Below are 14,796 nucleotides of genomic sequence, written 5' to 3'. Positions count from 1 at the left end.
CTGGCACTAGTCCAAATTGTCATTTCATATTTTTATATGCAATCATCAAAGGTAAATCCTATGGCTACGTTCAGATATGGTATAGTGCAAACTCTTGCTGTGTATTCAACCTCTTCCCCTAAAAGGTTTCTAGCAATTCTTTGTTTAACAAGTTTCCGAGATGTAAAATTATAATGATCTTTTTAAATGATGTCCACACCATTAAAATATTTTAATGCTTTTTCATTTTCACTCATTCACAACAAAGTGAATCACCTGCAAGCTATCATATTTCTTACTTGTGTATTATATCCATTCATCTAATTTTCTTATCAATGTGGGGGGGAAAACCAAGTTAATCTTATTCTCTTACTCTATGGAATATGATACATATACATAGCATGAGATGGAAATGGAATGGAGACATTTTCCTCCTGATTCAAGAGTCACAAATAAATGATTTTTCATTTAGATTGCAGATAGCAATTAGCAGTACCAAAAATTAACAGGGCTGACTCTTCTTTTTAAATCGAGAGAGAAGTCCACTAAGGTACATATTAACAACTAGTAAAAATGAATGCCAGTTATGTTACATGGGTTATTCATCTGCCTACTCCACATTCCTAACCACATGTCTTGCAAAACACCTTTCTGCCTTACACTAATGAATCTTTACAAAGCAAAGTGTAAAATCTCTGTAAAAATAGGCAAAGACTTGGTTTCTTATGTATTCATCCTAACAAGTAAACCCTGGAAAAAGGCAAAAGCTCCTTGAGATTAGTTTGAAACACACAGCAACAGATGTTATCGGTAAGAAACAAACCGAAAAAAAATAAGGAAAAACATAAGTTACCTGACTTATATCACTTGTCCACGCAGCTTTTTCCTGTCGCGAAGGAGCTAACAGTACCACAGTATAAGGAGGAGCATCGGTAGGTTCAACCACAATCTTGAAATCAAGGTGACCAAACACTTGCCCAGAACCTTTTACTTCATAATCCGGGGGAAAAAACAAGCAGTTGTGATTTAAAAGCCATATGTCAAAGAAAGTACTATTTACATTTATACTAAAAAGTATTTTAAATCTCCCTCTGCCAAACAACAACCTACCCTCCAAAGCAGTGTCCACATTTTCACGTACATCACGTACAAGAAAAGTTTGGGAAACATGAATACATGAATACTAATGAATGGGTGCTGCTGTGAATTATTACACTTTCCAAATTACTAAATAAGGCCCTAATCCTACATATATTTCTCCATGCGTTTTATACTTTCAGCACATGAGAAGTATCATTGAACTTTACAGAACTATTCTTACACTCAAAGTTCACCCTGTTCCTAATCTGTGGGATTGGAACCAAAGTGAATAGACAATTTAAAAAAGCACGGTAATATACTTTTCAGAGTAACAGCCGTGTTAGTCTGTATTCGCAAAAAGAAAAGGAGGACTTGTGGCACCTTAGAGACTAACCAATTTATTTGAGCATGAGCTTTCGTCCGATGAAGTGAGCTGTAGCTCACGAAAGCTCATTTTCAAATAAATTGGTTAGTCTCTAAGGTGCCACAAGTCCTCCTTTTCTTTTTGGTAATATACTTTGTTACTTAATTTGAACAAGATGGCAGTTACAATTTACAGGATCCAGAACAAAATTTTCCACAAGCTCAGCCAACTCTTTCACCTCCCCCTAAGCTTTGAGAAACGTAATTATCCCTGTCTTCTTTCAAGCCAGGATTTTGTTCAGTTAAGATCCTCAAGTGTGAATTTCCACCCAAAAATCAGAAAATAATTTGTTACACTGGTTCAACTATTTACTTGAAATCTTATCATCAGCAAGAACAAAACACACATTTTTAACAGAGTTTTTACATGCAGGTTTTAACACTACTTCTCAGACTTAATGAAAACGTAAAACATATCATTTGCTGTGCTGACAAATAAAGGGTAACACTTTTTTTTTTAAAAGCTGCTTCGGAGCTCTAATTATATAAACAGCTTAAAGCAACTTACAATCATCATCACTCACATCTGGCTCCTCAATCAGCGTGCACTCTATTAAAGAGAGAACACCCCCTGTCTATGGAAACAAAGACAATTTTTCAGTACTCTGGGGGAGGGGAAATAACCCTTCCCATTAAAGTTATTTTTAAGATTCCTTAGAATTTAATTTTAGAAAGACCCTTTAATTTGAGAGTTTAGGACACACAGGTTTTTCAAGAAAAGAGAACGTCGTCAGAAACAGGAGGGGGAAAGAAAATATAATGTATAATGGGATTTTCCACACTAAAATAAATCAATTACATATTCACTCTTACAGAAATTGCTGTTGCCTTTCCCTCTCTCTAATTTATCCCAGCACAGTTAGATCAATTGGATGATATAATCAAACTCCTGAAAAGTCTGAATCAGATTAACGGAGGACTTTTGATGAGGCTCCACTAAGTTTAGTTTACATTCTACAGTACTGTACTGTTTGTGTGACTCCTCCCTTTGTGGTTTCTGCTGTGATGGAAAGTGAAAGTACCTACAGAAGAGATGGATTTCATTATTTCTGACCCATATGAAACCAAAAAATACTAGAAATCTAAGAAATCTTGTTCTTGCAACATTTCTAACCAATGTCTTTCTGATTAGTTTGAATAAACATTCAGAGCTAAAGTTTGCTCCAGTTTATGCCCCATAGTACCCCACGAAAAAGATTCCCCATTGTGTGTAAATCAGTGCAAACTGTCCCCCCAATTTGAACATACTTATTTAAGTGTGATGCTTTGCCTCTGACTAAACCCAACCCACTCCATAAAAGCTTGATTGTGTCCCATGCAATTTAATTATAGATTTATTAAGAAGTTCAATACAGTAGAGTATGCTGCTGCAGGAAAGCAGAATTGATTTTTCTTTAAATTAGTTTTAATCCAGTTCTGTAAATTACCCCTTGGAAATTCTACTGAAGTGGATTGGTTGACACCTCTACTAAACAAGGAGAGGAAAGTTCGGCACCAGTTTACATAAGTATTTGACACTGTCTCTAACCCCAACAAATTCAAACTAGAGAGTACCATTTAGGAACTTGTTTTCACTGAGAGTTTTGGCTGAAAAGGGACTTCAGAATTCAACCTCTTGGATTCAAATATGTAAACAGTTTATAAGAATACCAAACACACACTGAACATTATACAGACTGCAGCAGTTCTAATATACCTACCAGAAGGAAATGAAAGAACAGGAGTACTTGTGGCACCTTAGAGACTAACAAATTTATTTGAGCATAAGCTTTCATGGGCTACAGCCCACTTCATCGGATGCATAGAATGGAACATATAGTAAGAAGATAGATATAGATAGATACATACATACATACAGAGAAGGTGGAAGTTGCCATACAAACTGTAAGAGGCTAATTAAGATGAGCTATTATCAGCAGGAGAAAAAAAACTTTTGTAGTGATAATCAAGATGGCCCACTTAGACAGTTGACAAGAAGGTGTGAGGATACTTAACATGGGGAAATAGATTCAATATGTGTAACGACCCAGCCACTCCCAGTCTCTGTTCGAACCCAAGTTAATGGTGTCTAGTTTGCATATTAATTCAAGCTCAGCAGTTTCTTGTTGGAGTCTATTTTTGAAGCTTTTATGTTGCAAAATTGGGGGAAAAAAAGAAGGAAATGAGAATTCCTGCCTGCAATGATACTGGGCATGCTGTGACCAGGGGAATGATCCCATGAAGTTAGCTGGGGCTTTCTTGGCATCTGACCTTTCATCCTCTCATATCCCTCCTTTGTTTCTCTGTTAGGGGCTAAGGGGTTTGACATCTTGGCCAATTAGTTGGCTTTCTGGTGACCCCAAGAGGGTGGCAACAAGCCCACAAACGTGGATTTAAATAAAAACAGTTACCAACTTTTTGTAATTGTTGTTCTTCAAGATATGTTGCTAATGTCCATTCCATTCTAGGTGTGCGTGTGCCCATGTGCACGGTTTTTTGCCTTTTGCCTTAGCAGTATCCGTAGGGCCAGCTGTGGTGCCCCCTTGAGTGCTGCGCTCATCTGTCGATATATCAGGCACCGCAGTCCCTACTCAGTTCCTTCTTGCCAGCAACCCCGACAGAGGGGTAGGAGGGTGGGTAATGGAATGGGCATGAGCAACACATCTCGAAGAACAACAGTTACAAAAGGTAGGTGACCGTTTTTTCTTCTTCGAGTGCTTGCTCTTGTGCTTCCATGAGATGAATGCAATGCTGCACACAAAAGTCCCATAGTCTGAGGGCTTCCTGGCAGAGGGCTGATGACCTGGCTCCGCCCTGCTTGTTGATATAAAACATCATGGAGGTGGTGTCCATCAAGACTTGAACCACTTTGCCTTGTAACTGGGACCAAAAAGCCTAGCAGGCCAGGCTGGGCAAATTGCTCTGAACTCCCTGACATTTATGTGGAGGGAGTGGTCAACCCCTGACCAGAAGCCCTGTGTACTGAGTTCGCCCCGGTGGGCTCCCCACCCTAGGTCCGAGGCATCAGACACCAGAATCAGTGATGGGAACAGGACCACGAAGGGGACTCCCTGCAACACTGATGCAGGGTCCAGCCACCTGGATGCAGAGTCCATGCCAGTGACACCTGGATGTGGTCCAGGACCTTGACTACCTAGTCCAGGTCATGCCCTTTGGGGATGTAGACTGACGCCAACCACACCTGCATCATCCGGAGGTAGAGCCAGGCATGACGGACCATGTAAGTACAAGCAGCCATGTGGCCTAGCAGCCTTAGGCAAGTGCGGGCAGTGGTGAGCAGGTGGCCCCTCACATAGGAGATTGTGTCCGACATGGCTCAGAAACAGGTCTCCAGAAGGAATGCCCTGGCCCACATGGAATTGTGAACTGCCCCAATAAACTCTATCCATTGCACTGGTACGAGAGTCAATTTCTTTTCGTTCGCTAACAGGCCCAGGTCACAGCATGTGATCCATACCAGATCGAGGCTGCTCTGTACGTGATCCCGCAATCTGCCCCTGATGAGCCAATCTTCGAGATAAGGATTGACCTGGATCCCCCGACGCCTCAGATAAGCTGCTGCTGGGGCCATGCATTTTGTAAAGACCTGCGGGGCTCAGGAGAGGACAAAGGGGAGTGTCATGAACTGGAAATGGCACTGGCCCACCATAAAATGGAAGAACTGTCTGCGTCCTTGGAAGACAGAGATATGGAAATAAGTGTCTTTCAAGTTGAGAACAGCATACCAGTCTCCCAGATCCAGGGAGGGTCTGATGCAGGCCAGAGATACCACGCGAAACTTCAAATGAGGTACTTGTTGAGTCATTGCAGGTCCAGAATGGGACGTAGGCCCCCTTTTGCCTTTGGAATCAGGAAATAGCAGGAGTAGAAACCTTTCCGCCGCATTTCCTGAGGGACCTCCTCCACCACTCCCAGTTGCAGGAGGTTGTTTACCTCCTCAATGAGGAGTTGCTTATGAGAAGGGTACCTGAAGAGGGATGGGGAAGAGGGTGAGTAGGAGGTGGGGTGGCCAAAAACTGAAGGGTGTAGCCCAGCGACAATTTCTAGCACCAATAGTCCGAGGTGACTCTTGACCAGGCTGAACGGTAGGGATGGAGATGGGTGTGGAAAAGATGGGGCAGATCCAGGGAAGCGACTGGGGTGTTGCTCTCGAGCACATCTCTAAAAGCCCGCTTCTGGCCCCTATGGTGTTTCGCTGAACCAGGTTGTGCAGGTGAGCAGGAGGAGGAAGGGCGGCGGAGACTGAACCCAGTGTCCCTTCTCCTTATAGATCCCTGCTGAGGCTGCCCAGGCTTTGGCGGTGGGGGCGGCCTGAATGGCCCACAGGTTAAAATTATAACACCCCAAAAGGGCCTGGTGGTTCACTACCTGGAACTGGAGACTGACAGTGGAATAAATTTTTCTTCCAAAAAGGTCCAGTCTCTTGGTTTCTTTATTCTTGGGGGTGGAATTGGCAGGCCCCTGCCTGTCCTTTTCATTTGCCGCTGACATGACCAATGACCCCGGGGGCAGGTGGGTATATAAGTATTCGAACCTGTTGGTGGGGATAAAATATTTTTTCTTGGCCCTCTTTGAAGTGGGTGGGATGGAGGACGGGGTTTGCCAGTGGGCTATGACGATGTTCAGGATCTCTTTGTGCACCGGGAGTGCAACACATGCGAGGGTGGATGTGGAGAGCACATTGATCAACGTGTCCAATTGCACTGCCATCTCTTCCACCTCAAGGGCTAAATTGGCGGCCACCCATCGGAGCAGGGATTGGTGCTCCTTAAAGTCATCTAGTGGGCTAGCACAGGAGGGCCCCGCCACCGCCTCGTCTGGAGAGGAGGACGACTGAACCACTGGGGGAAGGGCCTGGGGCATCATCCCCTGCAGGGTGGGCACCTTTTGCTCCACAACAGCACCCGCCTGCGCTTCCTGCAGTGAACCCAGTGCCGCCGGTGCTGATTGGGGTTTGTCGGATGTGGCAACCAAGGGCTGGTGAGACAGGGGCATCAGCATTATCAGCATGCCCCAGGCATTCCAGTATGGCCATTGCATTGGCCACTGGCCCTGCTGCCAGGTCAGCATCGCTGTGGTGGATGCACCCTCCAGAGCCCAGTCACAATGGTGCTCTCTTGGCTAGGGGTGAAAATCCCTCTCCATGTCGGAGAAATCCTCCTCCGATGACCAGGGCAGGGCCGTCGACGCCTGGGTCTGGCAGCTAACCATCACCATGGTTGACCGGTGCCTCGAATGGTCTGACTGGTGCCAGAGAAGGGGGCGCGCTACTGTGTTAGCGAGTGTCCCTGAGGTGTCAGAGACAGTGACTGTCAGGGCGAAGACAACCGGTGCCAACCAGCACCTCCCTCTGGGTGAGGCCCGGCGCGAAGGGTGAGGCCCAGGAGTGCGGTGCCTGTGACCTGTAGTGGTGAACTAGTGACCTGGACCCAGGACACAGCAACAAAGGATTCTGCCTTGGCTGCAGAGACCAGCAGCACTCATTCACCTTCTGGGAGGCCTTCACAGCTGGCTTGCCCTCGTAGGGACACTTCGCCAGGTCCATCGCCGCACGCAGTGCCAGCTGCAGCAGGAGAGTATGTTGCTTTCTGGGCACTGGGAACTGAGAGGGCATTGACTGCGCCATCAGCCTGGGTCCCCTTACCACTCACTGGAGTCAGTGGTGGATCCCTTAGAGGGGGTAGTAGGTCTCCCAGGGGCATGCCCCCTTGCTGCTCTGGTGTGGGTGGGCGGCCAAGCAGGGTCCTCTGCCCAATGCCCTTGGTCTGACTTGCTTGGTGCTGGGTCCCTCTTCTCATTCTTCATCTTGGGCACCGGCAAAGGGGATCGGTGCTGGGAAGAGCCAGATGCCGGGGGTGTGCTAGGCACCAAGGCCAAAGTGCTGGGTGTTGTGTCTGGGTGGGCCGGCTCCCATGCTGGGCGAAGAGTGGCCTCCATACGGAGGGCCCTTAAGCGAATGTCGTGTTCTTTCTGTATCCTGGGATGAAAGTTCTTACAGATGTGACACTTCTCTTTAACATGGGTTTCCCCCAGGCACTTCAGACAGCTACCATGCAGGTCATTAACAGGTATAGGTCTGTTGAAGGGCTGAAAACTCAGAGACTGGGGCATGCCCCACCTGGGTGAAAGTCCCTGCCAGGACCCTAACTGACACAGTACTTAACAGCTACTTACTAACTAATCTACTATAAACAAACTATTTACAGCTGGAACACAAGGTTCAAGGAGTGGGGTGGGGGGGACACTGACGACTTGCGAAGTAAGGGAAAGAGGCGCTCCAATCTACCACCACAGGTGGTAAGAAGGAACTGAGAGGGTGTAGGGCTGGCGGCGCCTGATATTCCGACGCAGGAGTGCAGCACTCAAGGGGGCGCCAGAGCCAGCCCTACGGATACCACTAAGGCAAAAGTCTCTGACAACTGTACACGTCGGCACGCATACACCTAGAATGGAATCAATATGAGCAAGCACCTGAAGAAGAAATTCCTCTTATTTTGGCAATAAAGGTTTAAGAGTCTGCTAGAAAAAGCAGAGCCCATTCTTGCTCCCTCTCTAGGGACTGGATGAAGAATGATATTTTCACCCTGTTTAAAAGAGACACTGTTGATTTGGAAAATCACATTTCCATCTGAAATTTTTGGACCTGCTGCTGTTGCAGGTAGCTCTAAATTGACAGTAACTGAAAAAGATTAGAGAAAAATATTTCCCTGTTTTTCATTTGCTTACACTCTGCATCAGACCAAGATTTGTTCCAGTGGGTTTTTTTTGATGGTCCCTTTCATGCACTGATCTGGGATGGGGGGAAACCTCATACACACTCTTCCCCAGGCTCTTTCACACTGTTCATCAGGAACAGCTGCAGCAAAGCTTAATCATATAGAAAGAAGAGGAATGTACATACCATAGTGAGAGAGGAGGGTGTAGAGGCACTAATCTTGGTGTTACTGCTACTGGGCCTGCATAAAAGACCCTTATTGAAACACAGCAGGGGACCAGCAAAACAACTACATTTCTTTTGAAGGGCAGAAAATGGATTTTTTTAAATCAAGTAAAAAAAAAATCAAATTCACAGTGACCCTTTAAAAAAGGGACAGGTGCTATTTATTTACAGGCTCTTGAGACTAGAGTGGCTGAACTGGAGGACCTAAGGGAAACAGAGAAGAACATAGATGGGACTTTCTGGGACACAATAGAGCAGTCTGGCAGCCTCTGTGGTGTTGAAGAGGATGAAAGTCTTGGGGAAGGAGAACATCAGACTGGACTGGAGGGAAACAATCTCTTATATGGGACTTTTCTTTCCAGATGATGTCATGGTATCCTCTCACTCTGAGTATACCTCTCCAGGGGAGGGAATCTCAGTTATTAGGAAGAGACAGGTAATAGTAATGGGGGATTCAGTCATTAGAAATATAGATAGCTGGGTTTGTGATGACTGGGAAAACTGCATGGTAAATTGCTTCCCAGGTGCAAAGGTTGCAGATCTCTTAAGACATCTAGGCAGACTTATGTGCAGTGCTGGGATGAGCCAGTGGTTGTGGTACATGTAGGTACCATTGACATAGGTAAAGGTAGGAGAGGGAGGTCCCAGAGGCCAAAATTTAGGCTGCTAGATAAGAGAGTAAAGTCCAGAACCTCCATAGTAGAATTCTCTGAAATGCTTCCAGATCCATGTGCAGGGCCAGTTAGACAGGCAGAACTGCAGGGTCTCCATGCATGGCTGAAATGGTGATGTTCAGAGAAGGGATTACTAGGAAGTGGAGAATGTTTTGGGAAAGGAAGGGCCTATGCAGGAAGCATAGGCTCCACCTAAACGAAAATGGAACCAGGTTGCTGGCATGTAAACTAGGTCAGAGAGGAGTTTTTAAACTAAGGGCTGGGGAAAACAGACAGGTGCAGAGGAGCATGTGGTTTGGACAGAGACATCACCAGGGGAGGATTTATTAAAGGGGATATTATAGAGCCTAGTAAAGAGGACAGGATAGAATTTGATAAAGTACAGGTAGGAACTGAAGAGAAACAGTCAACAAAAAAGAGTCCCATTCTATTACATCACATGAAGGCAGACAACTAAATATTGACAAATTTTATAAGTACTTGTACACTATGCTAGAAGTCTAAATGCTAAGATGGGTGCACTTGAGTGCCTGGTATTAAATGAGGATGTTGATATAATAGGCATCCTAGAAACTTGGTGGAATGATGACAATCAAAGGAACACAGTAATACCAGAATGCAAAATATATAGGAATGACAGAGTAGGTCATGCCCATGGGGGAATGGCATATGTGTGAAAGAAAGGATAGAGTCAAATATAGTAAAAATCTTAAATGAATCAAACTGCACCATAGCCTCTATGGATAGAAATTTCACACTTGAAAAATCAGAGTAAAGCAGTAAGATACTACCAACAACCTAACCAGGATGATGATGGTGATTGTGGAATGCTCAGAGAGATTAGAGAGGCTACTGTGACAGGGTCGGGCCAGATGGCTACAGGAGAGTAATAGAAGGCAGATATATTAGCCCCAGGTTAAGTAGGTCCCTTTTCCCTGAGTAATATAACAGAGAAGGTTCCAGAACGATCAGGAACCTTCTGGAGACAATTAAGTCAGGCTGATTAGAACACCTGCAGCCAATCAAGACGCTGCTAGAATCAATTAAGGCAGGCTAATCAGGGCTCCTGGGTTTAAAAAGGAGCTCACTTCAGTTTGTGGTGTGCGTGTAAGGAGCTGGGAGCAAGAGGCGCTAGGAGCTGAGAGTGAGAACGCATACTGTTGGAGGACTGAGGAGTACAAGCATTATCAGACACCAGGAGGAAGGTCCTATGGTGAGGATAAAGAAGGTGTTGGGGGGAGGCCATGGAGAAGTAGCCCAGGGAGTTGTAGCTGTCGCACAGCTGTTCCGGGAGGCACTCTAGACAGCTGCATTCCACAGGGCCCTGGGCTGGAACCTGGAGTAGAGGGCGGGCCCGGGTTCCCCCTAAACCTCTCAACTCCTGGTCAGACACAGGAGGAGTTGACCTGGACTGTGGGTTCACGAAAACGGCCAATCTGAGGGCTGCCGTGAAGCTCCAAGGCAAGCAAATCTGCCAATAAGCGCAAGACCCACCAAGGTAGAGGAGGAACTTTGTCACACTACAAAAACAGAAAACCCAATAATAATGGGGGATTTCAGCTATCCTCATATTGACTGGGTATATGTCACCTCAGGACAGGATGAAGCGATAAAATTTTAGACAGCATTAATGACTGCTTCTTGGAGCAGTTAGTCCTGGAATGCACAAGGAGAGAGGCAATTCTTGATTTAATCCTAAATGGCACATAGGATGTGGTCCAAGAGGTGAATATAACTGAACCACTCAGTAATAGTGACCATAATACAATTAAATTTAACATTCTTGTAGGGGAGAATACCAAAGAAACCCACCACAGCATCATTTAATTTCCAAAAGGGAAAATACTCAAAAATGAGGAAGCTAGTTAAACAGAAATTAAAAGGATGAGTCACAAGAGTGAAACGGCTGCAAGTAGCATGGAAACTTTAAAAACACCATAACAGAGGCTCAAACTAAATGTATGCCATTGCCACCACGGCTAAACAACTGAGTGAAAGAGGCTGTTAGAGACAAAAAGACATCTGTTAAAAATTGGAAGTCAAATCCTAGTGAGGAAAATAAACAGGAATATAAACTCTGGCAAGTCAAGTGTAGAATTATAATTAGGAAGGCCAAAAAAGAATTTGAAGAGCAATCTAGCAAAAGACACAAAAAGTAACTGCAACATTTTTTTACATACACCAAAAACAGGGAAGCTGTTAAACAATCAGTGGGGCCATTGGATGATCAAAGTGCTAAAGGAGCACTCAAGAAAGACAAGGCTGTTGCAAAGAAGCTAAATGAATTCTTTGCACCAGTCTTCATTGCAGAGGAGGAGAGGGAGATTCCTACACCTGAGCCATTCTTTTAGGTTACAAATCTGAGGAACTGTCCCAAACTAAAGTGTCAGTAGGGGAGGTTCAGGAACAAAATGATAAACTAAACAGTAATAGGTCACCAGTACCAGATGGTATTCACCCAAGGGTTTTGAAGGAACTCAAATATAAAATTGCAAAGCCACTAACTGGTATGTAACCTATCACTTAAATCAGCTTCTGTACTGTATGACTGGCAGATAGCTAATGTGATGCCAATTTTTAACAAAGGTTACAGAGGTAATCCTGGTTTCAGAGTAACAGCCATGTTAGTCTGTATTCACAAAAAGAAAAGGAGTACTTGTGGCACCTTAGAGACTAACCAATTTATTTGAGCATAAGCTTTCGTGAGCTACAGCTCACTTCATCAATTACAGCCCAGTAAGCCTAAATACAGCACCAGGCAGACTGGTTGAAACTATGGTAAATAAGAAAATTATCAGACTCTTAGAGAAACATGATAAGTTGGGGAAGAGTCAACATAGCTTTCTTAAAGGGAAATCATGCCTCACCAATGTATTAGAATTCTTTGAGGGGGTCAACAAACTTGTGGACAAGTGTGATCCAGTGGATACAGTGTACTTTCAGAAAACCTTTGACAAGGTCCCACACCAAAGGCTCTTAAGCAAACTAATAGTCATGTGATAAGACGGTAGGTCCTCTCATGGATCAATAACTGGTTAAAAGATAGGAAACAAAGGGTAAGAATAAATGGTCCATTTTCACAATGGAGAGAGGTAAATAGCAGTGTTCCCCTGGGATCTGTACTGGGACCGGTACTGTTTAACAAATTCATAAATGATCTGGATGTACAGTGAGGTGGCAAAGTTTGCAGACGATATCAAATTACTCAAGATAGTTAAGTCCAAAGCAGACTGCGAAGAGTTACAAAGGGATCTCACAAAACTGGGTGGCTGAGCAACAAAATGGCAGATGCAATTCAATGCTGATAAATGCAAAGTAATGCATATTGGAAAACATAATCCCAACTATACATACAAAATGATGGGGTCTCAATTAGCTGTTACCACTCAATAGAGACAAACTGAAGTCATCGTGGATAGTTCTCTGAAAATACCCACTCAATGTGCAACGGCAGTCAAAAAAGCTAACAATGTTAGAAACCACTAGGAAAGGGAGAGATAAGAGAGAAAATATCATAATGCCACTATATAAAATTACAGAGAAGGGCAACAAAAATTATGAAGGGTATCAAACAGCTTCCAGATGAGGAGAGATTAAAAAGACGAACTGTTCAGGAAGAAAAAGAGACGACTAAGCAGGGAGATGATAGAGGCGTATAAAATCATGAATGGGGTGGATTAAGTGAATAGGGAATATCCTTCACATAACACAAGAGCCAAGGGTCACCCAATGAAATTAATAGGCAGCAGATTTAAAAGAAGTATTTCTTCACATAACGCAGTCAACCTGTGGAATTCCAGGGGATGTTGTGAACCAGGGGATGTTGTGAAGGCCAAAAGTTATAACTGGTTCAAAAAAGAATTAGATAAGTTCATGGAGGATAGGTCCATCAGTGGCTATTAGCCAAGATGGTCAGGTATGCAACCCCATGATCTGAGTGTCCCTAACCCTCTGACGGCCAAACGCTGAAACTGGACAACAGGAGCTGGATTACTTGATGATTGCCCTATTCTGTTCATTCCACTTGAAACCTCTGCTATTAGCCACTGTCAGAAAACAGAATGCCGGGTAGAAGGAGCATTGGTCTCCCCCAGAATGGCCATTCTTATGTTTTTATTTTTATTTTTTTTTATGTTTCAGGCCCTAGGAAGTCAGTGACCCTCACTCACACATTCAGGGTGAATCTCATGACCTGATTTTATTTGGGATGGAATTAAATTTTTCTCCCAAGTCACACTAGCCTATCTGGAAAGAATATCAGTGTGTGGGAGGAGGAGGTCTACATTTCCCTGGGAAACATTCTGCAGGGATCAACTGGGGGAAAATTTAGGTGTGTGCCTGGAAACCTGAGGTGCACCAGACTATTTGCAGCTTTAGCACATTTTCATGATGCACCTGAGCTACAATGCCTGGAATGCTTGTTTTCAGTGTCACAGTTTCAGATGGGAGAGTCTCTTGAACTAGAAGCTAGTAATCATGGCCTCTGTTCTCAAAAGTTTTGCCCAGGTGAGGCTAAGGGCAGGGAACATATAAATTTATATTCCTATATTTTATATACACCATTACGCATACTGTGCTGCGTAACATGAATACAGTGGCAGAGAGAAGGACATGCAGATAATTAGCATCTTTTCATTCTAGGGTGAAGAGGGTTGAGTTTATTAACATTCTATGCATATGCAATTGTCTAAGCCTTTCCTGCAATAAATGTCACCTTGTTATTTTTCACTGGCCAGTTCATAATTTTAATTAAATGTCTTTTAGAGAGACTAACATACACTTCAAACTGAATCACTATTATTTTCTACCTACATAACAATGGGAGAGTATTTCAGTCAATTAATGTGCATTATCGCAGTTTTCTTTACTGCAGCATATGAAAATCCTCACATTTTAAACCATAATACCATGAGATACTGAAATTTCACAGACAGTGATAAGTTAAAATATTTATTGCCCTCAATTTTCTATACTTTAACCATCTGGCTTGTAAATGAGATAGTTATGTAAATTCTGTACCTTAAGCAGATGCAGTTTTCCTCCTGAACTTCTTGTACAAATTAAAAAGTGTTTTGTAAATAAGAAGCATTGTCTTTCTCCTTCTTTTTTCAAAGACAATGATCCCAGGCGAACTTTACTAAGTTTCCCCCTCTCAACTGAAGGGACTTGAATAAGAGAACCTGGTGATTACAAAAATGAAGAATTTGCTGTAATTATAAAACTATTTAATAAGCGTTAATGTAACAGGCAGTCTATTCTGTGCTATATATAAAAAGCATTCATGCAAGTCATTAACTCCCACAGGAGTGCAGCGATACCTTGCTCTTAGAACAGAGACTATTAATTTTTTATTTTTTTATTTTTTTTAACCCTCTAGATTGGTTTTCACTCCCTAGATCAAATTCAGGAAAAAGTTGTACCTCTTTATACCAACAATAATTGCAACCCTATTTCTTTACTCACATTAGGGCCACATTCAGCCAAATCCAACCTGCAGTAATACTTGTGCTCCTGCCAGGGAGGTTTCTTGGAAAAATCCATGGGTAGTTTAAGTTACATATCATGTGTCACTTGGTCAGATAATGGAGATTAGGTGGCAATGTAGCACAATTTTCACTAATTTTGATATTTAGTATCTTTGCAAAATGAGTAATTTACACATCAAGGAGATGGAAGAGTGTAGGGATATGGTACAGTTGA

At 43.5% G+C, this 14,796-nt stretch overlaps 1 protein-coding gene across 2 annotated transcripts in view; it reads right to left on the bottom strand.

Annotated features, from left to right (window-relative positions):
- The window catches only part of RASGRF2 (Ras protein specific guanine nucleotide releasing factor 2), a 209,433-nt gene that overhangs the window by 115,661 nt on the left and 78,976 nt on the right, over positions 1-14,796 (bottom strand). For both annotated transcript variants that reach the window (XM_043547250.1, XM_037903168.2), the window contains exons 10-12: positions 14,116-14,276; positions 1,991-2,057; positions 833-969 (exon numbers count right to left, since the gene is read on the bottom strand). In XM_043547250.1, coding sequence (XP_043403185.1) covers positions 833-969; positions 1,991-2,057; positions 14,116-14,276 — 365 coding nt within the window. The remainder of the gene's footprint in view (positions 1-832; positions 970-1,990; positions 2,058-14,115; positions 14,277-14,796) is intronic.

This window comes from Chelonia mydas, chromosome 5, assembly GCF_015237465.2.
Source record: "Chelonia mydas isolate rCheMyd1 chromosome 5, rCheMyd1.pri.v2, whole genome shotgun sequence".
Lineage (NCBI taxonomy): Eukaryota > Metazoa > Chordata > Testudines > Cheloniidae > Chelonia > Chelonia mydas.
This window is presented reverse-complemented; position numbering and strand designations above follow the sequence as displayed.